The sequence below is a fragment of the Hibiscus syriacus genome, unplaced genomic scaffold (assembly GCF_006381635.1).
Source record: "Hibiscus syriacus cultivar Baekdansim isolate YM2019G1 unplaced genomic scaffold, ASM638163v2 tig00000778_pilon, whole genome shotgun sequence".
Classification (NCBI taxonomy): Eukaryota; Viridiplantae; Streptophyta; class Magnoliopsida; order Malvales; family Malvaceae; genus Hibiscus; species Hibiscus syriacus.
This window is the reverse complement of record NW_024061825.1, coordinates 771,740-797,908: the sequence shown is the minus strand read 5'-3', so window position 1 is coordinate 797,908 and position 26,169 is coordinate 771,740. Positions and strand designations below refer to the sequence as shown.

General features: G+C 38.2%; 3 protein-coding genes and 1 pseudogene across 4 annotated transcripts; 2 read left to right on the top strand and 2 right to left on the bottom strand.

Moving 5' to 3' along the window:
• Positions 1-4,413: 4,413 nt before the first annotated feature.
• Positions 4,414-7,496, top strand: LOC120219349 (receptor-like protein 9DC1). 2 transcript variants are annotated; one of them, XR_005525295.1, is made up of 5 exons: positions 4,414-5,525; positions 6,147-6,429; positions 6,464-6,512; positions 6,981-7,381; positions 7,474-7,496. XR_005525295.1 is itself a non-coding variant. In XM_039216172.1 (4 exons), the coding sequence occupies exons 1-3, from the start codon at positions 4,433-4,435 to the stop codon at positions 6,507-6,509; spliced, it is 1,422 nt and encodes a 473-aa protein (XP_039072103.1). In that variant the 5' UTR covers positions 4,414-4,432; the 3' UTR covers positions 6,510-6,512; positions 6,981-7,393. The 2 variants fall into 2 exon arrangements, 1 of the variants encoding a protein (XP_039072103.1); XM_039216172.1 differs by lacking the exon at positions 7,474-7,496 and having other exon boundaries at positions 6,981-7,393.
• LOC120218696 (putative receptor like protein 25) lies at positions 6,512-10,782 on the top strand. The gene is made up of 3 exons (XM_039215598.1): positions 6,512-7,326; positions 7,427-7,553; positions 10,549-10,782. The coding sequence occupies exons 1-3, from the start codon at positions 6,512-6,514 to the stop codon at positions 10,780-10,782; spliced, it is 1,176 nt and encodes a 391-aa protein (XP_039071529.1).
• An 866-nt stretch (positions 10,783-11,648) lies between these two features.
• LOC120114152 (protein RALF-like 24) lies at positions 11,649-22,014 on the bottom strand. Its single transcript, XM_039135148.1, has 2 exons — positions 21,868-22,014; positions 11,649-12,109 (listed from the first exon to the last, which is right to left on the bottom strand). The coding sequence occupies exons 1-2, from the start codon at positions 21,934-21,936 to the stop codon at positions 11,804-11,806; spliced, it is 375 nt and encodes a 124-aa protein (XP_038991079.1). The 5' UTR covers positions 21,937-22,014; the 3' UTR covers positions 11,649-11,803.
• Positions 22,015-22,830: 816 nt separating this feature from the next.
• Positions 22,831-25,836, bottom strand: LOC120114142 (annotated as a pseudogene).
• Positions 25,837-26,169: the final 333 nt, after the last annotated feature.

The window sequence follows — 26,169 nt, the reverse complement described above, 5'->3', positions numbered from 1 at the left end:
CATTCATTGCATTTAATAAGTATGTTGTTCATTAAAGCATGTATTGCATTTAAGCATGTATTTCATTTAGGGAAGTAGTTCATTTATGCATCTATTTATTTAATAAACTACTTCATTCATGCATTTAGTTGATTGAATAAAGTTTATCTTTGTGTTTAGGTGCAAAAGGGAAGTTGAACAGTCTCAACAGATGCAAGAATATCAGTCAGAATGTATTCTAATTCTGGATTCGATACAGAAGTTTTTGGGTCCAAAAATCAATTGGAAATTATTTCTCTATCTCTTAGCTTTCCAATGCCTTTTGAATCACCTCAATCCGATATCGGGAGCTTGAGATATGATTGATTTACTGAAGACAGTGCAGGCTGGAATTTTCATTACGGGAATTTTATACAAGGATGATTTGGATGAGTTTGAGCTAAGGAAGAGTCCTTTCATCTTCTAACAAGAGACAAGCAATTGATGGCCATATTAATTCACCAATTCAAGGAATTCAAGGTTGATGTTATCACTCATTGAAGGCCATTCATGTTCAAGCAAGGGGACATGCAATAACCATCATTCAAAACTTAGTATTCAAGGCCTTTATCATCTTTTGAAGGCTGATCATATTCTTCAAGGGAACAAGCAATGAAGGTTGTTATTATTTCATTTAACCACCAAATTAAGTGATAAAACAAGCAAGGAATTTGAAGAGACAAGCTGATTTGGACATGTAGGATGTCCACATTCATCCTATGACTTCATTTAACCTCTTTTCTTCCATTTGCAAGCAAAGCAAGGCAGCCCAAGAGTCTTCCACCCCTTGGACGAAATTAAGGCCAAATTCAGCTTCAAATTGTTTAGATTCATCCCCAAAATGATCTATAATATTCATTCAACTTTGAAGATAAGAAGACATAGCATTCAAGTGCATTTTATTGCTAAATTGATGAGAATGTTATCATCTTTTGAGTCTTTTCATATTCTTCTTAGAAATACTATAAATAGGCACCTTTGGGATCATTTGTAGAGACACAATTTGATTTATGAAAATACTTTGAAAGATTGCTTTCATTTTAGTTCTTGGATTAGAACTCTATCGGTTTCTTGTCGGTCTTGAAGCCTTCATCCATTTCATCTTGTTATAGCGTTGGTTCCTAGCTCTACTATAGCTAGTGGGTCACGTTCCACCCTCTATCACTTCGATTCCATCTTTATTATATTGTTGGTTCCTAACTCATATATAGTTAGAGGGTCACAATCCATCCTTTGAATTACTATCATTCTCCACGCCAACCGCAAACATCCTTCACCATTTTCATTACATCCATTCAACCACTATCACCACCACACTTCTTTCATTTACAATCCACTTCAACTTCATTCTATCATTTCCATTACTTTCATACACATATTTATATATACATATTTCCCTTCTTATAACATTGTTTGTATATTTTCAGTCTTCAATCAAAGCACTGCGAAGTTCTTACTAGAATCACGATCGGGCAACATCGTATATGACTCGGAACACATAACCGGGATCATATCATTTGGTATCAGAGCTAGCTGATTCAGTAAGCGTATCATTTCATTTTCTCTCTCCCGGGTTAGTAAAAAAATAAAAAAATCTAAAAAAATCTAAAAAAATGAAATAAAAGAAAAAATTTAAAGAGGGCGAGAGCAATCTTTGTCATCTTTGAAAAAAATAATTAAGAAGGTTTCGTATTCGTTTCATCGTTTCTTTTATTTATTTTTACGATTTCATTGCCTATTCTCATCTTCGTTCTTTCTTGTAGCCAATTCTTTCTTTACTCACATCATTTTTCCAACCAAGCCCCAATTCTTTTAGCCGAAGTCTACGAGACACCTTGTAAACCTCGAGGGAGTTCCACAAGAACTTTAAAGGAAAGCAAGAGCGGTAAAAGTCAAGAGTGTGCATTAAGGGTAAAAGCCATCCCGAGTGAAACACGAGAGGAGATACTTTCCTTGGAGTGTATTGGTGAGGTCTATTTTTCATTTTTTATTACTAATCATGTCTCGTACTTCTAGAGACAATTCTCATATTTCAGGAGGTGATGCCCAAAATGATGGTGGTGCACCAAACTTGCAAATGCAAGCCACGACACAAGAGATAAGGAGTTTGTTTCAAAAGCATCTCGACCCAATCTCAAAGAAATTGGAGCGAATGATCGAACGACATTCTTGTTCACAAATGTGTCCATCGAAGATCAAAACACAACTAAAAAGGAGAGACAAGCTGATTTGGACATGTAGGATGTCCACATTCATCCTATGACTTCATTTAACCTCTTTTCTTCCATTTGCAAGCAAAGCAAGGCAGCCCAAGAGTCTTCCACCCCTTGGACGAAATTAAGGCCAAATTCAGCTTCAAATTGTTTAGATTCATCCCCAAAATGATCTATAATATTCATTCAACTTTGAAGATAAGAAGACATAGCATTCAAGTGCATTTTATTGCTAAATTGATGAGAATGTTATCATCTTTTGAGTCTTTTCATATTCTTCTTAGAAATACTATAAATAGGCACCTTTGGGATCATTTGTAGAGACACAATTTGATTTATGAAAATACTTTGAAAGATTGCTTTCATTTAGTTCTTGGATTAGAACTCTATCGGTTTCTTGTCGGTCTTGAAGCCTTCATCCATTTCATCTTGTTATAGCGTTGGTTCCTAGCTCTACTATAGCTAGTGGGTCACAATCCATTCAATGAATTACTATCATTCTCCACGCCAACCGCAAACATCCTTCACCATTTTCATTACATCCATTCAACCACTATCACCACCACACTTCTTTCATTTACAATCCACTTCAACTTCATTCTATCATTTCCATTACTTTCATACACATATTTATATATACATATTTCCCTTCTTATAACATTGTTTGTACATTTTCAGTCTTCAATCAAAGCACTGCGAAGTTCTTACTAGAATCACGATCGGGCAACATCGTATATGACTCGGAACACATAACCGGGATCATATCAGTTTAGAATATCATTCAAATTTTAACGAAAAAGAACGAGCTTGGAATATAATTAATAGTCAGGTGATCATTTTGTAACTTTTAATAGTTGAATGGCTCAACAAAGAAACACTCTATAGTTGAAGGATCATTTTGTAACTTTTAATATTCGAAGGATTTAATAAATCAGTACCCTATAATCAGGGGACTAGCTACGTTCTTTACCCAAAATTATATTATGTACTTTTTTTAAGTCTCACGACATATAATAATTATATCAAATCTCGATTAAATTTGAAATTAGCAGATTGAAATTAATTTTTTATGTTCCTTTCATACTGTTTTAGTACAAATATATTAAAATTTATATTAATGTATAAAATTTAAATAGAATCATAATATATATATATATATTATAAAGAGTTCAAAAATAATTATTTTTAAAATTTTATATGAAGTGGCAAAATAGAAAATAACTAAAGTCAACATTTTAAGATAAATAAAATAGTTGGCATCGACTTAACAAAATTATTATTCTGTTACTTTTAGTTAAATTGGAAAAATATTTTGAATTAAAAAGAATAAATATAAAAAATTGAGAGTTAAAATGATTAAATAGTTAAAGTTTAGGGGCTTAAAAGAATTAATTTTAATTTTGTAACGTATATTTCAAGTCCATCTTTATGTCAGTATGGTTGACGAAGACTTAATGAAGTGATACCACACTTTTCCATTAGTGTCTATTAAGGACGTAAATCCGAAACTTACCGATAATAAAGTATTTAAGATAAATTATGTATTTAGTATCTAAACGATCAGTTTTTATTCATTTTAGTATCTAATATTTTAATTTTTTCAAAGTCATATTTCATGTTTAGTTTTTGTTTTATTTTAGTACCATGTCGTTAAAAACATAACGGACGGGCTCACTGGTCGTTGCGTCTACAGTAGTCGACCGTTGCGTTCATCAACCGATTAAGTCCAAACTTTTTAGCCCGTATCTTTTCGACCCCTTGAACGTGATTCTGATCTCTGTTTCACCGGAAAATACCTCAATCTCCTCAAATTGATGATAGACTCTTCGATTTCTTCATCATTTGATCTTCGTCGACAACCGTTCGATGGGCCTGAAATTGAACTATGTTGATCGACTCGTCATTCTCTCGTGATCCACCGTTTGGATTGATCTTCTGTCCACCGGAGCTATGTCTCATCAACCCGTCTGTTAAGTTTTTAACGGTAGGATACTAAAATGAAATAAAAACTAAACATTATGTATGATTTTGAAAATTTTGAAAGTGTAGATACTTAAACAGACTAAAATTGATTGTTTAGGTATTAAATACATAGTTTACCCTAATTATTTACGTGACAGTTAACATGAAAGGATATAAATATATCCCCCCAGGAATCCACCCTCATATAGCATCTCTCAACCCATCTTCTAATAGATCGCATGGGAAAGTTTATTCTCTTACTGTTCTTTCTTTCCCTTGTCCATTCTTCTCTTGGTTTGTCTTCCTCTTCTCTTTATCCAACTCCTTTGTGTCCACCAGCTGACAGCTCGGCTTTAATCCGATTCAAAAACACTTTGTCCATTGATGATCATTCTGAATCATGTGATGGCACTTCTTATCCCAAAACAAAGTCTTGGAATGAAAGCACAGATTGTTGCACATGGTATGGTGTCACCTGTAATAAGGCAACTGGTCAGGTGATTAGCCTGGACCTTAGTTGCTCTAAGCTTGTTGGCTCTCTTTCTCCAAACACCACTCTCTTCCGCCTCCAAGGACTCCAACGACTCAACCTCGCCTACAACAGTCTCGATGGTTCTTTGGGTTCGTCTGGGTTGAGCCAGTTAGTGAGTCTAACACATCTTAATCTTTCTGGTAATTACTTCTTATATTTAGCTGCATCGGATATTACTTCTCTATCGAAACTGATTTCACTTGATCATTCCTGGAATAATTACTTGAAATTTGATGACCACAGTTTCGGTATGCTTACGCGGAACTTGTCTAAATTAGAGAATCTTGCCCTTGTGGATGTAGACATGTCCGATGTTGTTGTTCCTACATCCTTTTTAAACATTTCTTCATCTCTAAAGCAACTGGATCTCCATGGTTGTCAGTTACAAGGGGAATTCCCTATTGAAATATTCCAGCTTGGGTACCTAGAGTATCTTGATCTTGGTGGTAACTCTTTGACGGGTTATCTCCCCAAGTCCAATTGGATTAGTCCTCTGTGGTTGTTGGACCTTTCGTTTAATCAGTTTAGAGGCTCAATTCCTGCATCTCTTGGTAACCTCACAAAAATCACCTCTTTGATTTTCGAATTCAACCATTTCGAAAGCCAAATTCCAGATGCTTTTGGAAACCTCCGCAGACTTACTTTTATGGATTTCTCTAATTGTAATTTTAGTGGTGAACTTCCCTCGTCTTTGTTCAACCTCACACACCTAACTTCTTTAGATTTATCATCGAATAGGATACAAGGTCCCCTTCCGACTCATGTCAGCGGCCTTCAGCGTCTAGAAGATTTGGGATTACATGATAACTTGCTCAGTGCTGCAATTCCATCTTGGCTTTTCACTCTGCCATTTTTAGACCTCAGCCAAAATCGGTTCACCGCTCTTCCCGATCAGATTCAAGAGCCTAATTCAGTCCAACATGTTTATTTGGATCATAATGACATACAAGGTGAAATACCAAGTTTCTTCTTTGGTCTTGTAAATCTTGTCGATCTTGATCTTTCATCAAATAATTTCAGTGGTGTCATCAAGTTAGATGAGCTATCCAAACTGAAAAGTCTCGAAGAGCTTGATCTTTCAAATAACAAGTTGCTATCATGGAGTTGTGACAACGGTGTTAACTCTACTTTTCAAAAGCTCCGAACTTTATCCATGTCCTCTTGCAACGTTGAGCGGTTCCCGAATGTTTTACGATCAGCAACAAGCTTGACACAACTTGATCTCTCCAATAACAAAATTCAAGGTTCAATTTTAAAGTGGGAAACAGAGGGTTGGGAACGATTGCGCTTTTTAAATCTTTCTCACAACTTGTTGACTGGTTTCGAGCAATTTCGAGGGAAGAATCTTGAAATCCTCGATCTACGTTCCAACCAACTCCAAGGCCATCTTCCCTTTGATCTGCCATCCTCATTGGAAATACTATCGATTTCTGAAAACAAATTGACAGGAGAAATCCCTCCAATTTGTAATTTGAGTTCACTTTATGTTCTTGACTTGTCTAGAAATTACTTGACAGGAACCATTCCGGCTTGTGTCGGAAATTCAAGCTCTTACATCTCAACCATAAACCTACAAACGAATAGCTTGACCGGCAAAATCCCTGACTTTTGCGTTCATGAAAACGATTTGCAAGTTCTTTCCCTTAACGACAACCAATTGGAAGGGTCATTGCCACGATCCTTGATCAAATGTACTGCCTTGACATTTTTAGATGTTGCAAATAATAAGCTAAGCGACACCTTTCCCCACTGGTTGGGTGTTCTTCCAATGCTGCAAGTTTTAATCATGCGATCCAACGGTTTTCATGGTCCCTTGAACGTTTCAGAACATGTTAAACCATCTTTTGAATCATTGAAGATTGTTGATCTATCTAGCAATGATTTAACGGGTCCGTTGCCTTCGATTTTCTTCCAAAATCTGGATGCTCTCAAGCATGCAACAAACAAGGAGGTGTATTTTTCACGCATGGAAGATGGTGTGGCTTCTGTGAATCTAACGTCAAAAAAATTAGAGATGGAGCTACAGTTAGTAAGAGCTCTGGAGTTTTACACTGCCATTGATTTTTCAAACAATCGATTCGTTGGAGAAATCCCCAACTCAATTGGAGAGCTTTGTGAAACTCAAGTGCTCAACCTGTCTCACAATGGATTCATCGGTCATATCCCACCGTCGTTGGGGAAATTAGTAGCACTTCAATCGTTGGATCTTTCATCAAACAAGCTCAGCGGTGAGATTCCATCCCAGTTGACAGACCTGACGTTTCTTGAAGTGTTAAACTTGTCGCACAACAATCTCGTGGGACACATCCCCAATGGAAAACAATTCAACACCTTTGAGAATGATTCCTACACCGGAAACTTGGGATTGTGTGGCTTCCCCGTGACAAAGCAATGCGGCAATGTCCCGGGACCGAAGCCGCCTGCACCGAAGTCGAAGGAAGATGGTGGTTCAGCAGTGAGTTTGTTTTGGAAACTTGTAATGATGGGATACGGAAGTGGAGTAGTGGTAGGAATAAGCACAGCCTACATTGTGTTCACCACCGGAAGGCCATGGTGGTTGGTGAGAATCGTGGACAGAGATCTGCAAAGGATTGTTACAAGGTGGGTTCGTAGAATTCAAGGAAAAACAAACATCCACTGAATGAAAAATTCCAAGGTGCGTTTTTTTTAACTATCTATTACTTTCTCGTTGATTTTGTAGTCTAGAAATTATGCTTATTCTTTTCACTGCCAATTGTTCATATATAGCGGTTGGAACTGAAGATGGGGGGAAGATGCACCGTTGCTTGCTGCTGGAAAGATTTGGCCAGAAAGAGCTTGTTTTCTGGGTTCATTTTCTGTGTTGTTGGAAGATACGTTGCATCGTTTAATTTGATCGTATCAGTTTCTGTTCTTGTAAACTAGGTTTTATGTGCATCAGCTACGTTTGTGAGACGATGTGTGTTGTTTTATTTTCAGGGTTTCTTTTCCATTTTCTTGTTTGCAAAAGCTGTCTTTTTTCCGTGTTCACTTCATAGTTCTTTGAGTTTAAACTGCCTTTAATGTGAAATCATTACCCCAGTGCCTCAAGTTAGAGCCTTAGAGGACTAAGAGACATTTCATCTCTTCAAATTGGAGGAAGACTTACATTCAAGGTCTTAATTAGTGCCTTAAATTGGAGGACCGAAAATATCACTTGTGGCTTTAAGTTAAAGGAGGTACTTACATTCAAGTTAGATGTTCTTATAGGAGATTCAAGTTTTTAATTCGGTGTTGGCTTTATTTGTGGAGGCAAGGTGGGTTAGTTTGGATACGTTAGGACTATAATCTAACGACTCAACCTCGCCTACAACAGTAAGAGGATTCATGGTGACTAGGTACCATAAACTTTCCCCTGTGAAATGTTAGAAAATGTGCTGAGAGATGCTAAATGGTGGATTCATGGGAGCTATATATATATAGTAGAATCCATAGGGAAAGAACATAAATTTTAAGGGTAAAGTACACAAATGATTCTATGACTATTAAAAGTTATAAAATGGTCTCTCAACTATATGATATTTCTTTGTTGAATCCTCTTACTATTAAAAGTTTCAAAATGATCACATAACTATTCGTATGTTCCAAACTCGTTTTTTTTTGTTAAAAATGGCAGTTGTCTAAGTTGGATATTAACATATTGTCTAAGATATTGATAAAATCATATTTTAATAATGTCTATTGACACCGTCGTCACTTTCAAGTACTATCTCAACAATGCAATGTAAACAGAGAGTCGATCCATAAAATACAGCTCAAACGGTTATGGGATCAGATTTTATCATAACCCAATCAACATGTTAATGTCCAGCTCAGATGATCACCAATGGTTTAAAGAAAAAAATGATAGGTTTGGAACATATGAATAGTCGGGTGACTATTTTGTAACTTTTAATAGTCGGATGACTCAACAAAGTAGCATCCTATAATCGATGGACCATTTTAAAACTTTTAATAGTTATAAGACTCAATAAAGTAGTTTCCCATAATCGATGGACCATTTGTGTACTTTATCCAAATTTGAAATATATTTGCATGTTCATAACAAAACAGTATGAAAGCAGCGTCAAAGGAAAAGTTCAAAAGGATAGTCTCAATCAACTTATTTAAATAGAAATTTAATATAATTATTATATATCAAAATAATATAACTTTAAGTCTTTTCAAAATGGGTAAACTACAAATTTATCATTGTATTTTATTATCTCTCCTATTTTATTCAGTATACTTTTAATTTTTTTCTAATTTACTCATTAAACTTTCAAATTACTCATGTTTTGGACAAAAGTCAGCAGATAATGGTTTCAAAATAAAAATTTCTTGAGATAATGCAGTTGAATGATTAATTGTTGAGATAAGGTGATTTTTACAGTAAAAGAATCGGCCGCCAGCTGTTCCGGGCGGCCTGTGCAGGTCGCCATGTCCTCCGTGCATCGTGCAGACTGACCAAGCAGTAGGTCGTCCAGCGACCAGTTAGGTCGCCATGCACGCCTGAGAAAAGAGGGAGCTTTGTTCTTTCTGGGTTTTCACTTTGTTTTATTTGCAGATGCCTGAGAAAGGAGGGAGCTTTGTTCTAGTTCATCAATGACGTTTTGGGTCAGTTTAAACAAGATTACATCACCTTGAAAGTGAAGGCCTTTGTTAATATCAATCAAACTCACCAAAATCCCTCACATTCCCTTCGAAATTTCACCTTAAACCCCACTTTAAACACCACAAACCTCCCCCTTTCCAGTGTTGATTCAACGAAATCCGATGATTTTTCAGTTCTGAACTGGGTTTCGACTGAGCTTGAGAACAACTTTACTGTAAATTTATTGAACAGGTGGTTGGCTAAAGGAGGAGAGACGGAGGTAGAGAAAGGCTGCAGTAGTGGAGGAGAAGAGACAAACAGTGAACGACACTATTCAAAATACATTATTTGGGAAAATAATTTTTCTCCTTCCTCATTTCAGCCATTCTTTATTTTCAAAGCTCCATGGAAGTAAAATTGCCCATGTTTTGGTCATTATAGATTATTTTATTATTATTATTTAATGACATGACATTTTTATAAATTATTAAATATAAAAATAATTTAAAATAAATAATAAAATACTATTTTATTATTAATAATTTAAAATAATATAAAATAATCATTGTGTCTTTTTATCATTGTCAACCACCGTTTATTGTAATTTCTAAGCACGCACTCACTCACATGAAACCAGAAAAAAACCAAAGTAAAAAATAAGACCGACAACAATGCATGATTGATGAAAATAATGGGGTAGTACTCTTTATAAAGGGAAAAATTAAAATAATATGGGAGGGACTCAACAAATAAACTATCTATAGTTAGAAGATTATTTTGTATTTTTAATAGTCAGAGATTTAATAAAGTAATATCTTATTGTCAAATTGATAAATTCCTTATCTATTAAAATTTTAAAAACTCGTCTCTCCTACAATGGAAACAACCAACCCTAATCTTCAAAATCACTGTAGGGGGTGCTTATTCCGACCACAACTCCACTTCCGTATTCCATCGTTACTGTTAGGAATACAGAAGCGGAAAAATAACAGTGGGAGATTAACATGGAAAGATCAAGAAAATGTATTCACAGTGATTATTATTTGTATTTTTCATGACTACATTGTGTTCACCACAAAGGAATGCTACAAGATGGGCTCGAAGAATTCAATGGTGATCGGTTACATGTTACAACTTTGTTTAGGAAGACTTGGTTTTGCTCGAATGCGATATGCAGTTCTGTTTTGTTTTCATTGTCGTTTGCAGATAAGATTCCTTCATGATATGTCTAGGGATACAGGGTACGTCGTTTCGGGTGCGCCATGGCAAGTAACGTGGTTTTGTTTTTCGAAACCGAAGATGGGTCATGGAGCCATGTCTTTACAGGGAATCGTCTTAGAGGGGGGCCACAGATGACCCAGTTGAGCTTAGATGGGAAGAGACTATACGCGACGAACTCGCTATTCAGCACGTCGGATGGACAATTCTATCCGGAACTTGTGGAGAAATGTTCCCACATGTCGTGAATCGATGTCGAGGCCAAGAAAGGTGGCCTTAAAATAAACCCGGATTTTTATTTTGATCGATTTTGGAGCTGAACCTGATGGAGCTTGCCTGGCTCATGAGATGAGATATCCAGGTGGTGACTGCACTTCAGATATTTGGATTTAAGCATCTCAAAACCAGTTTGGCTATGAAGAAACCAGCCTTTACAATGTAGGACGAAAACAATAATAACAATCAATGCAACCATATGATCTACAAACAATTATTACCATGTTTATTTGGTGGGGAAGAATCAACTCAATGACTTTAAATTCAATAAAAATGAAAGAGAACTCCCAAAGGGAAAACATGATCAACTTCAGTCAAATGAATGAAAAGTGAGAAAGAAATGAAATCACAAACCATCCTATGAGCCCTTAATGTAACTCCCTCCATTTGATTATCAAAGCTAATTAAACCCGGCATTTGATTTATGTTACTCGAACTCGGGTGAGTGTTACATATGATCAAGAGGATCACATCTCGATATTCAAGTTCGAATATGTGTTGGACACGGATGTCAAATGCGAGTACAGTCAAGAAAATCAGAAGTCATGGCATTGGCAATATAAGTTGGTTGGGGCATAGGGTTTAACAGGCAAGCCTTATACCACAAATAAGAAACAAATAATGTTAGACTAAACCATGTGAGACTATTGACACAGTATATAGCGTAGGATAGGCTTGAGAGATGCCATGGATTTACCTTGAAGTTGAAGGACAGTGCAGAATTAATTGTAAATTGAACTTTTCCTTCTGTTCTCCACTCAAAAATACTTCAATAGCTAAACAGAACAGTTGATTCAAACATAGGACATATTGAAAAACCAGATTTTGCCACTAAATACTCAGTTCATCCCCCAAATCTGACAAACAAGCCTCAAATGTACTGAAAACCAAAGTTAAACATGCATTTCATTTATAGAAATTTCAAGGCAAATATCTCTAAAATATACAACAATAACCCAAAAAACATCATCAAAGACAGCTCAAGTGTAGGTTCTAAGTTCGAACACCTTTGATCCCTCTAGCACATCTTGTAATAATCTCACATCCCCTACTATAATGATTAGATTCACCAGCATGACAATCATAGTAAGAAGCACCAGGCTTCTCACAAGGGACCATGTCCCTCCTCAGTGTCGCATAACTGATGTACCTTGTCTGCATCAAAAGCAGCCTCCTTTGAGTCTCAGGCTCCATTTCTTCATCTCCTAGACAATCTTCAACCTTGTTGGTGAAAACCCTTTTCACCATGGCATCAACCTCACTGGTTTCCAGTGCATTTTGGAGCTCTAAAACTGAGACTGTAACCCCCTAGACCCGGCCTATGCGTTTCGACTAAGTCTAGTGGATCACATTATAATTATTAAAGACATTTTTCGCAACCGTTATTCCATCAATATAAAATCACATTATAAAAACATGAAATTATAAACAATTTATACTATCAAAAACCAACTCGTAAATATAGTACAAATAAATAATAATTTAATTTAAAACATGTCTTCAAATTCAAAATCACAATAAACCGAGCAGTAGTAGCAAAAGTGTTATCATTATAAAATCCGATATTTTAAAATAAGGTCCATGTCACCAAAATAAAGTAAACTTGCCAGATAAAAACATTACAATCTGATTTACTTCAAGAGATATGTTGATCCTCCAAGTGCTCGAACCAAGGTATCTACCCAACAGTATCTGAAAGGGGAAAACATTTTCAAAAGGTGAGCTAGGCTCAGTGTGTCCCAACATTTCCATAAAATCACAATAGGTACAAATCATAGTCCAGAAATCTCACAAATTCGTAACAGAGTTTAACTTTTTGAAAATCATAGTTTAAACCCTTTTCTGGTACACCATCAGTAGTTCCCAAAATTATTTTCCATATAGCTTACTTTATGCACATAGCAAAAAGAAAGCCGACTTAAGGATAGGCTCTGAAGCTTGTATCCTTAAGCCCAAGTCAATAAGTCCATATAGCTTACCCTAAGCACACAGCAAAGGAAAGCCGACCTAATGAAACATCTTGGGGCCCTCAAGAGTCACATTAGGCCCAATTAGCTTGATCAGAGCTATTCCATCGTATTTCAATTCCAAAATTCAATTGCACCGTGACATAAATTCCATAAATCCAAAACATGGTAATCATATACCATTTCAAAACAAAAATTAGATAGCAGCCATATTCCATAAATTGTCACATTAAATTGGTGCATCCATAAAACAATAGCCAATGAATTCGGTGTACCACATATTAAAACCAATAAACAGTTCAATAATAAGTAGGGAACACACCTCGACAATAGATTCAAATAACAAATCTACTGATTGCTGGTTTCACCACGCTCTGCTACAGTTTTCGAACGGGTAAATACTGGCACACGTGGTTTAACTGATCTAGAAGAGCTGGGTCGAGCTGTCGAACGATCCGGAGAGTCTCTTGTACCTTCAAACAATATATTTATCAGTCTCAAATCCTATTTAATTGTTCAAAGCTAAACTTCTTAAGTATATACGCATTTTTCGGGTTTGACTATCAATTTGAGGTATTTCGAGTCTGAATTTGGCCAAACGATTACGGAATCGGAATCAGGACGTCGAAAAACATAAAGTATGACTTTTTGAAAATTCAAATTCTTGGTCAAAGTCAAAGTCAACCACTTTGACCGTAGATTTGGAGACCTTCGGATTCGAATTTGACAAAACAGACCACGGAAACGGATTCGGCACGTCGAAAACTATCAGGATAGGTATACTCGGAAAAGATTAACGGTCGTTTAATGCTCGTCAAAGCCATTTTAAGTTTTGGTCAAAGAAAGTCAACGGTCAACGTCAACGGTCAACGGTCAACGGGTCGGGTCGGGTCAACGGTCGGGTCGGGTCGGGTCAACGGTCGGGTCGGGTCAGACCGGTCAAACCGAGTCAGACCGGTCAAACCGGTTCGAACCGGTTGAAACCGGTCAAACCGGTCAGAACCGGTTGAAAACCGGTTAAACCGGTTTCCAGCAGCCACTCGCCCTGCGGCGGCGCGTGTGGCGCGTGAGGCATCCTCCGGGGCCCTAAAATCCCGGAAAAATTTCTAAAAATTATTTTGAGCGATTTCAAGATACTTACAACGATCGGTTCAAATTTTTGAACGGCGGAGAGCTCGATTTCAAATCGGCCGAATCTTTGACTGCACCACCTCCTCACGCGCCGCCGTCTACGGCGGACAAGGTTGACACCGGTGAACTCGGAACGGCACAAGGAACACGATGGTGCGGGAGGTGTCGTAAACGGAGCAACGATCAGCGGCGAATTTAAGATTTCCTCGGCGATAGAGCTAACAAAACCGTCGCTACTTTGACTGGAAATTCCCGACGTTTGGCCGCGTTTCGCTTCAATTAATTTGAAGGGTTTGTTCCTCGCTCGATGATGACACAACGGTGGGTTTAAAACGATGATCGGAATTTGGACGGCGTCGGAATCGGAGTTGGAAACTGCGTATGGGAAAGGAAATTGGAAGCCTTTTGGTTCTGAAAATCAGAACCATATGCACGCTTATAATCAAAGCTGCCGACAGTTTTAGGGTAAATTCAAGGCTTGGTCCTTGGATTTTCTTCACTTCTAAAATGGCCTATAAACTCTCATAAATTTTGATTTAGTCACCAACAATTTACCAATTTTCACAATTAACCTCTAAAATTTCAATTAAATATTATTTTGAAAATCGGGTTGTTACAATTCTCCCCCTCTACAAGAAATTTCGTCCTCGAAATTTACCTTATGAGAATAGTTGAGGAAACTGAGCCTCCATTGACTCCAATGTCTCCCAAGTAGCTTCTGAGGGGCCTCGATTTCTCCACTGAACTTTGACCATTGGAATTCGTCTATTCCGAAGAACTCGTTCATCTCTCTCCAAGATCTGAATGGGCTCCTCTTCATATGACAAATCAGGTCTCAGCTCTACTTCTTCAACTTGAATAATGTGACCTGGATCTGGACGGTATCTCCTCAACATTGATACATGAAAGACATCATGAATACGACTTAGCTCAGAAGGCAACTCAAGCTGATATGCAACAGGTCCTACCCTCTTCAAGATACGAAATGGTCCAATAAATCTTGGACTTAATTTACCCTTACGCCCGAATCTCAATACTTTCTTCCAGGGTGAAACCTTTAAAAAGACCTGATCTCCAGCCTCAAACTGTATATCTTTCCTTCCTTTGATCTGCATAAGACTTCTGCCTATCAAATGCCTCTTTCAGACGGTCACGAATCAATCTGACTGTGTCCTCCGTCTCTCGCACTAACTCAGGTCCCAACGTCTTCCTATCACGCAACTCAGTCCAACAGATCGGAGTGCGACATTTACGCCCATAGAGTGCTTCATAGGGTGCCATACGAATACTGGTCTGATAACTGTTATTGTAAGCAATTCAGCCAACGGCAAAAAGTTCTCCCAACTACCATGAAAATCGATTACGCAACCCCGCAACATATCCTCCAGAATCTGAATTACTCTCTCAGATTGACCATCAGTTTGTGGATGAAAGGATGTACTATAATCCAATCTTGTTCCCAAAGCCGTATGTAACGCCTTCCAAAATCTCGAAGTAAATCTCGGATCTCGATCAGAAATAATAGACAATGGAACACCATGCAATCTGACAATCTCTGAATATACAATATTGCCAGCTTATCCAAAGTATAATTTACTCGCACAGGAATGAAGTGAGCTGACTTTGTAAGTCTGTCAACAATCACCCAAACTGAATCTTTTTCAAAGGAGTCATAGGCAAGCCAGTAACAAAATCCATAGTAATACGCTCCCATTTCCATTCAGGAATCTTGATAGGTTGTAACAAACCTGATGGATGTTGATGTTCTGCCTTAACTTGTTGACAAGTCAAACACCTAGCCACAAAGTCAGATATGTCTTTCTTCATACCAGTCCAATAATACCTCTCTCTCAAATTCCGGTACATCTTATCTCCTCCGGGGTGCATAGCATATGGACTACTATGAGCCTCAGTAAGGATAGTCTGCCTCAATTCAGCGTCATCAGGCACACAATATCTACCCTTAAAGCATAAAACTTCATCCTGATCAATTGCGTAATCTGTGTTTGTCCCCTGCTCTACTTGCTCAAAGATGGAAAGCAAGGAGCTATCAAGGGGCTGCTTAGCTTTGATCTCATCAACCAAGGTCGGCTTAACTTGCAATTCTGCTAACAAAGTGCCATCGTCATATAAATTCATCTTGGCCATTAAAGACCTCAACTCCGATACCGTCTTTCGACTCAAAGCATCTGCTACAATGTTAGCTTTACCAGGGTGGTAATCAATCACGCAATCATAATCCTTTAGAAGCTCTAACCAGCGACGCTGTCTCAAATTAAGTTCCTTCTGGGTCAGAAGATACTTTAAGCTCTTATGATCTGTGAAAATGTAACACTTCTCTCCATAAAGATAGTGTCTCCAAATCTTCAAGGCAAAAATTACTGCTGCCAGCTCTAAATCGTGAGTAGGATAATTACACTCATGCGGTCGCAGCTGACGGGATGCATAAGCCACCACCTTACTTTCCTGCATTAAAACACAACCAAGTCCTGAATGTGAAGCATCACTATACACTGTAAAATCCTTCCCGGACTGTGGTTGAATCAACACCGGTGCTTGAGTCAAAACCGCCTTTAATTTCTCAAAGCTCTCTTGTTGTGCCTCGCCCCAGTCAAACGACACATTCTTCCTTAACAACTTTGTCAAAGGAGAAGCAATGATCGAAAAGCCCTCAACAAAACGTCGATAATAACCAGCCAAGCCCAAGAAACTGCGGATTTCAGATACGTTCTTAGGTCGTTTCCAATTCATAATAGCCTCTATCTTGCTGGGATCAACCTGAACACCTCGCGCAGAAATAATATGCCCCAAAAATGACACTTCTTGAAGCCAAAACTCACACTTGCTTAGTTTGGCATATAGACGATGCTCTCTCAAAGTCCGCAGAACGATCTTCAAATGCTCGTCATGCTCTGCCTCAGTACGAGAATAGATTAGAATATCGTCAATGAAGACCACCACAAATTGATCCAAATATGGTCGGAACACCCGATTCATCAAATCCATAAAAGCTGCAGGAGCGTTCGTCAAACCAAAAGGCATCACTAAAAATTCATAATGACCATATCTAGTGCGAATGGCCGTTTTTGCAACATCAGATCCTTTAACTTTCAATTGATAATACCCCGAACGAAGATCAATTTTAGAGAATACAGTAGCTCCTCGCAATTGATCAAATAAGTCATCAATCCTGGGTAATGGGTATTTATTCTTGACCGTCATCTTGTTCAATTTCCGATAGTCAATACATAATCTTAGCGACCCATCCTTCTTTTTCACGAATAGAACTGGAGCTCCCCATGGTGAAGTACTATGTCGGATAAATCCTCGATCGAATAATTCTTGCAATTGGACTTTCAACTCCTTAAGTTCCTTTGGAGCCATACGATAAGGTGCCATAGAAATAGGTGAAGATCCTGGATAAGTCTCAATCTCGAACTCTACCTCTCTATCAGGAGGTAACCCAGGCAACTCCTCCGGAAAAACATCAGGAAACTCGCTAACTGTACGAATCTCCTCGATCGTGGACAATGCACCTTTGGTGTTCAAAATACAAGCAATGAAGGTCTCATATCCCTTTCGGATCATACGATCAATTTCCATCGCTGAAACTATATTGGAGAGATAGCCACGCCGTTCCCCAATTAACACAACAGTCCGACCATCTGAAGTCTTCAGAGTAGCCCGCTTGTATTCGCAATCCAGCTTTACCTTGTGTTTATTCAACCAATCCATTCCAAGAATTAGATCAAACTCCTCTAGAGGAAGCTCCATAAGATCAGCGAGAAAAATTTCTCCCTGAACCTCGAGAGGGCAACACCGAAATACTTTATTCACTAATACTGCTTGTCCTACTGGACTCGTAACTGTAACAGTATTTTCAGTGTTCTCTATCGGAATCTGAAGGTTTCGAGATACTGAGCTCGATACATAGGAGTGAGTGGAGCCATTGTCCAGTAATGCAAAGTATGGGATAGAATAAATAGTAAATGTACCTGCAATAACCTCAGGCTCATCTCTGTCATCACGACGTCTAGTTGCATAAACCAAAGCTGGCTGTCTAGCCTCAGAAGCTGTTGGCCCTCTATTTTGCTGAGGTCGGGCTCTACTGTCTGTCCTGGACGCTGATCCTCGAGTCTTTCCTTGACTACGATCTCTAATTGGGGTCTGTACTGTAGTCTGCGAACGCACAGGAGTTTGGGTAGTGGTCTGCTCAAACGAAACTAACTGAGGACAATCTCTCCGATAATGACCACTAGATCCACACTGATAGCAAAGACCCATCTTCTTACGACACTCTCCTGAGTGTTGTTTACCACAATACTCACAAAGGGGCCCATTATAATACGACGAGGAACCTCCTCGACTGACAGCTAAAGGTGAGGATGCTGCAGGCCTGAAACGTGTATTGCTTCTCTGAGGAGCTGAAGTACGAGTCCTCTTTCCGGACTGTGCTGATGACTCCATCGGGCCTGAAAATTTCTTAGATCGATCTTGATCAACACGCTCTCTACCAGAAGCTAAAAACTCCACCTCTTCCGCATCTTTGGCTCTGCCCACCAGCACATCAAATATCTCATCCTGATGGGTTACAACTTGCCTACGCAGCTCGTATCTGAGTCCAAGGGCAAATTTACGACATCGATCTCTCTCCGTCGGTACCATACTGAATCCATACTTCAGCAATTTCAGGAACTCGATCTCATATTCAGAAACAGTCATGTCTCCCTGAGCCAGGTCTTGAAACTGTTGTCGTCTCTGAGCTAAGTAGCGCTCTCCCAGAAAACGGCTCCGAAAGCGATCCTTAAAGAAATTCCAGGTCAAACGATCGGTAGGAACACTACTGGTCACTGACTCCCACCAAGTGTAGGCATTGCCATCTAACATCGCCACAGCACCCTGATATCTCTTAATTGAGTCCAAACCCAACTGATCCATGCGTCTCTCTGTATCCTGGAGCCAATCCTCAGCTTCAGTAGGAGCTCCACCTATCTGTCCCCCAAAAGTTCTAACTCCATTGGCAATCAAAGTCTGCGAAATAGGAACCTCAGATACACACCAGCAGCTCTGACTGCTCCCTGTATCAACTGCAGAAATTGTCTACCAAAAGTCTCATCCAAAGCAACTCCGGTAGATTCTGACTCAATATCTGTCGCTCCTATGATCGGTGTAGTCATGCCAATACCATCGGTAGGAGGCAGATTCGTTGGGGTCGTAGGAGCAGGATCACCTATCGGAGGTGGGCGATCTACTCGTATCTCATCGATCGGATCTGCAAATCTAGCCACTCGACCTCGTCCACGGCTAGTTCGACGACCACGTCTAGCACTCATTTTGATGGATCTCAAGTTTACTACAGAAGATAAAACTTAGGGTTAGATAAGCACTTGGAGTCTCAAACATAGTTAAAATCTTAATAACTTTGTGACATGGCCTTAGTAACTCGTTTTGTAAAATATTTCAAAACCGTATTTTCAATGTGGACTCATACACAGTCCGAGGGTTAAAAACCAAAAGCTCTGATACCAATAAATGTAACCCCCTAGACCGGCCTATGCGTTTCGACTAAGTCTAGTGGATCACATTATAATTATTAAAGACATTTTTCGCAACCGTTATTCCATCAATATAAATCACATTATAAAAACATGAAATTATAAACAATTTATACTATCAAAAACCAACTCGTAAATATAGTACAAATAAATAATAATTTAATTTAAAACATGTCTTCAAATTCAAAATCACAATAAACCGAGCAGTAGTAGCAAAAGTGTTATCATTATAAAATCCGATATTTTAAAATAAGGTCCATGTCACCAAAATAAAGTAAACTTGCCAGATAAAAACATTACAATCTGATTTACTTCAAGAGATATGTTGATCCTCCAAGTGCTCGAACCAAGGTATCTACCCAACAGTATCTGAAAGGGGAAAACATTTTCAAAAGGTGAGCTAGGCTCAGTGTGTCCCAACATTTCCATAAAATCACAATAGGTACAAATCATAGTCCAGAAATCTCACAAATTCGTAACAGAGTTTAACTTTTTGAAATCATAGTTTAAACCCTTTTCTGGTACACCATCAGTAGTTCCCAAAATTATTTTCCATATAGCTTACTTTATGCACATAGCAAAAAGAAAGCCGACTTAAGGATAGGCTCTGAAGCTTGTATCCTTAAGCCCAAGTCAATAAGTCCATATAGCTTACCCTAAGCACACAGCAAAGGAAAGCCGACCTAATGAAACATCTTGGGGCCCTCAAGAGTCACATTAGGCCCAATTAGCTTGATCAGAGCTATTCCATCGTATTTCAATTCCAAAATTCAATTGCACCGTGACATAAATTCCATAAATCCAAAACATGGTAATCATATACCATTTCAAACAAAATTAGATAGCAGCCATATTCCATAAATTGTCACATTAAATTGGTGCATCCATAAAACAATAGCCAATGAATTCGGTGTACCACATATTAAAACCAATAAAACAGTTCAATAATAAGTAGGGAACACACCTCGACAATAGATTCAAATAACAAATCTACTGATTGCTGGTTTCACCACGCTCTGCTACAGTTTTCGAACGGGTAAATACTGGCACACGTGGTTTAACTGATCTAGAAGAGCTGGGTCGAGCTGTCGAACGATCCGGAGAGTCTCTTGTACCTTCAAACAATAATATTTATCAGTCTCAAATCCTATTTAATTGTTCAAAGCTAAACTTCTTAAGTATATACGCATTTTTCGGGTTTGACTATCAATTTGAGGTATTTCGAGTCTGAATTTGGCCAAACGGATTACGGAATCGGAATCAGGACGTCGAAAAACATAAAGTATGACTTTTTGAAAATTCAAATTCTTGGTCAAAGTCAAAGTCAACCACTTTGACCGTAGATTTGGAGACCTTCGGATTCGAATTTGACAAAACAGACCACGGAAACGGATTCGGCACGTCGAAAACTATCAGGATAGGTATACTCGGAAAAGATTAACGGTCGTTTAATGCTCGGTCAAAGCCATTTTAAGTTTTGGTCAAAGAAAGTCAACGGTCAACGGTCAACGGTCAACGGTCAACGGTCGGGTCGGGTCGGGTCAACGGTCGGGTCGGGTCGGGTCAACGGTCGGTCGGTCAGACCGGTCAAACCGAGTCAGACCGGTCAAACCGGTTCGAACCGGTTGAAACCGGTCAAACCGGTCAGAACCGGTTGAAAACCGGTTAAACCGGTTTCCAGCAGCCACTCGCCCTGCGGCGGCGCGTGTGGCGCGTGAGGCGTCCTCCGGGCCCTAAAAATCCCGGAAAAATTTCTAAAAATTATTTTGAGCGATTTCAAGATACTTACAACGATCGGTTCAAATTTTTGAACGGCGGAGAGCTCGATTTCAAATCGGTCGAATCTTTGACTGCACCACCTCCTCACGCGCCGCCGTCTACGGCGGACAAGGTTGACACCGGTGAACTCGGAACGGCACAAGGAACACGATGGTGCGGGAGGTGTCGTAAACGGAGCAACGATCAGCGGTGAATTTAAGATTTCCTCGGCGATAGAGCTAACAAAACCGTCGCTACTTTGACTGGAAATTCCCGACGTTTGGCCGCGTTTCGCTTCAATTAATTTGAAGGGTTTGTTCCTCGCTCGATGATGAACACAACGGTGGGTTTAAAACGATGATCGGAATTTGGACGGCGTCGGAATCGGAGTTGGAAACTGCGTATGGGAAAGGAAAATTGGAAGCCTTTTGGTTCTGAAAATCAGAACCATATGCACGCTTATAATCAAAGCTGCCGACAGTTTTAGGGTAAATTCAAGGCTTGATCCTTGGATTTTCTTCACTTCTAAAATGGCCTATAAACTCTCATAAATTTTGATTTAGTCACCAACAATTTACCAATTTTCACAATTAACCTCTAAAATTTCAATTAAATATTATTTTGAAAATCGGGTTGTTACAGAGACAGCAACACAAGTATGGAGGCAAAGAAGGGATAGAGAGAGTGTGGTCAAGATGAGTTTGGGAATGGCCATTTTTGGGGGATTTTGGGGAGTTCTGATGTCCTGTTTTAGGGGTCTTCATACGTGTGTGTGTGTGGTTGAGGTGGGGGGTGGTAAAAACATTTTAGGGTAGTTGGAAAGGAGATGTATAAGGACAAGACATTGAAACTGATCAAGCTTCCTTATAAACTGTCCCACATTCCTTGGAAATTGTCTATACATTATAAAATTCATGAAAAAAAATATTTTTTATCTCATGAGGTGTATTTTATTCTGTGATTTATTTTTAGGATAAAGATTATTATTTTTTTTGTGAGGATTAGGTCAACAATTTTAATGTTCGGAGTACTTGGCAGGTGGCTTATAAGTAGCATAATAATTGCATGTTGTCCATATAAAATATAATAAATAATATAGTCTTGTCTTGTTGTGTAATTTGCTTCTTGATAAACATGCACAATTCGAATTAATCAATTTTTCAACTTTTTTTATGATATTAATGATTTTTTTCCTTTTTATATTGAGCTCGTGAATAAAACTTTGGCTTCATTACTCTCGTGAAGAAAATGATAATTGATGGAAATTGGTGAGTTGGAATGCTTGGTTTTGTCATTTTCCATTGTTTTCTTACAACACCAGAAGTTGGCAATGCATGATTTGGACGGGTCAATATTTTCATAAATAAAACCGAAATGAAAATCTCAAAATTTATTGATTAATGGACCCCTATGGCCAATGATTTTGTTACTTTAGTCAAGTAGTTAAAGGAATGATTATTATTCCTAAAGGTTCCATGCTCGAGTATCAGTAACTACAACATGGTGATTGAACGTTCATTATCAAATGATTAAAAGTATTTAGAACATATACTACTTTGTAATCACCTTAGTTTAATAAAAAAAAGTTAACTTCAGTATCAACTTGTCCCATAACTGTTACCTTCTTCCTCCAAAACCAGCTTATCGGGAAGAGTGGAACTCGAGTTTATATACTCGAAAAGCTTTGCTTGTAAACACTCCACCTACTGCCTCAATTGCTCAGCATGGTGTGCCTTTCACTTGCCTAATTCATACCACTTCACATCATCCTACTTGGGGTACCTTTTGTCAAGACCCTTCGATATCTAATAGTTGCATATCATGGAATTCAGCCGAGTGAGATCCCAAACGAGAGAAAGGTCTGTACAATACCTATTTTTCTTCATTCACAAGGATCGAAACCAGATGAATCCTGAAGAAACATGAAAACCTCAAATCATGCATAGCACTCGCTGCTCAAACTAATGAATTATCTATGAATGAATCGATCGAAACGAACAAAATAATGTTGTAACTAAAGACTGATGTAACAAAAAAACAACAATATCAAAACGTATGAGATGGATTGTTAGCTGAACATTTTGACAGAAACAGCAGTTCTGTTTCTGTTTGCCAAAAATGAAAGTTATAGGCAGAAAAAACATTCAAGAGGAGACTTCAGTTTCGATAAAGGAAGAAAGATTATGTCTGTTTCACAAGATAAACATAGTTGCTTAGTTACTGGAACCTCGAAAACTAGACAATACAGCTGAATAACTTTCTATTTTACAATTGAAAAAAAGGTTGTTATCTCTCGAATTTGAGCACTCATAGAAACACGCCACTAAACAAATGGAATACAACATGATTTTATTCAAACTAATTTTTGACAGTTATATATAAAATCGAATCCTATTAATGAACTATATCTATTGCAAAGGAACAAAAGGAATGATAGACACCTTTGTAGACTTCTCATTGGATTTCTGGAAAGACAACTTCGCTGCTCAAAGACTAAGCTGCTCAATGTTCTTAGCATTGTTTGCTATCCCATGGGTCGACCTTTTGTCTTCCTGCTCTTCATACAGATTTGCTCGATAATTGGAACTTGCCTCTTCATTGTCAGAGGAACCTGGTCTTTCAGTAAGGAACTGTTCCCAAAATACATCATTCACTCTGGCTGGAGGAGCTACAGGCTCTCTTGATTTCTATTAGAACCTTCTTTTGATGAAGATAATGTAGTTTCCCCATCAATCATGTTTCTGCTGTTCTCAAAAGCTCTGGGATCAGAGTCTTTACTGTTGGCATTGGACCTTGGCTCGGAGACTTTTCCAATTTCCCAATTTAGTTGTGACATCCTAGTTAAGCTGGGACTTTTATTGACTTGCAATGACGAAGATGCCAGAGTTAGATTTAATTGACAGGAAATATTACTATCAGGTTCCTCGTTGGAACTTAATCTCTGTTGCAGTGAATGCACAGTTGGGCTTTCATTCATTGATACTCTTTGAGTGAATGATGAATCCATGTTGAATGTAAAAGATGTGCCCCTATCTGAAAGGTCTACTGTTTCAGGAGTGAATAAAATGCCTTCGGGTCTGATATTATCATCCTTTGGTTCACCTTGAGATATCCTTCTCTGAAGACTTTCTCCATCTTCATTAGAACTTTGTGTGCTCTCAGAAACCAAATTAATATCCGAAACGGCTGATGACAATTCTAGTCTTAGCTTGTTCGAGAAATCGAGGTGGACAACGTTTCCAAACTCAGGTGTAGAACTGCTTTTGTTCTCCAAAAGACCATGTTGTCCAACTGGCTTGATTTGATCGTTTTCAGGCAGTCTTCTTCTCTTATTATATGCAGCAACATCATCCATAGATTCAATCTTACGGACAATATGTTCGACGAAAGAAGGGTCTTGCAAAGCCTTTTCTAAGAAGCTCAACAAAGTCTCCTGCCTGCGCTCCATTTGATCGGCCTGCAGTATCAGCTCTTCCACCTGCTGCTTCAAAAGCTGATCGCTCCTGTCTAGACCTCGAAACATTAGCATCAAGTGAAGCTTTCTCACGTGAAAGCTTTTCGATTTCTTCTTCATATCCAGCTCTCTCCGGATCTATCAAAGAACCTGGAGGATTACTATGGCTGTGAATAGGCTTTCTACGGTGAATGTTCTTAAGAAGATGCATTTGATCTTTCACAAAATCTTCATTGGCAAATTCCCACTTCTCGGGATCAATCTTCCGGAAACCCTGTCACCCAAATTAGATACATATGCACTCAGATTATACTCAGTCACTCAATTCTCACACATCTAACCTAAGCAAACTATAAGTAATAGAAATCTATTCATTAGAAACCATGAAAAAACAGAAAGAGAAGTATATTTTGGTTGAGGAAAGCACAAGAATGACAGATGAAAATGTCAAACAACTACGCTGAAGATTCTTTAATTCCAAAGTCAAAAAAAGACTTATTTACATTTCTCACCTTTTCTTTACAAGATCGATAATCGATTCACCTCCATAGTTCTTTGACTAACAAAACACCTCAATTCTAATAGAATTCACCCTATGAATCACAACACAAGACAATTGACGGGCAAAGTTTGATACCCATAAGCAGTTTGAAATTAAGCTGTTTAGTCAATTATCAGAAAAAATATCAAAAAATGGGTAAATTCCCCCCATCTCAAGTAGCAAAAACATAAAACTAGAATTACCCCATGCATTTTCTATCACAGAATGAACTCAAAAGCTAATGATTTCGCCTAATTATCAGAGAATTCAACAAAGATACATTTATCAGACAAAAAACCCAGCAAGGAAAAGAAACTTACGTAGGTATTAAGCTGCCTGATGAAGCTGGAGAAATTACTGTGCTTGAAATAGGTGGGAAGCAAAAGGCGGGCGAACTCAGGAGGGTTCCAAACCACAAAGCTCTTTCTGTTGGAGCTCCATGAAACGATGTCGTCGGTGGATGAGTCGTCCACCATGTCGTATGTCTTTACAAGGAAAGGTGCAGGTCCTCCTCCGCCACCAGCACCGCCGGCGGCCGACGCGGAGGGTGCGGTTGGATCCATTTTTCGATTTGGGTCAAGGAAGGAGTTTAAGGGAAGGGTCGTCGAGTTGCCTAAAGGAGAAATTTGACAAATTTGACCATATCTTTATTCTGCTTGTAAATAAGTATAGAATTATTACATAATCCGGAAAAATTAATATAATTATAATTAATAAAAAATTTAAATTGAATATAATATAAATTGTTAATATATTATTTTATATTAAATATAATTTAGAAAACCATAAAATATAACATAATTATTAAATTAAAATTTTATTTGATTATGAATAAAAAAAAATCATTTGAATAGACACTGAGATGAAATATGTTAATATTAAAAATAATAGTGGTGTAAAAATCAAGTGTACAATGCGGATCGATATGAATTAGTCATAGTAAATTTTTAAAA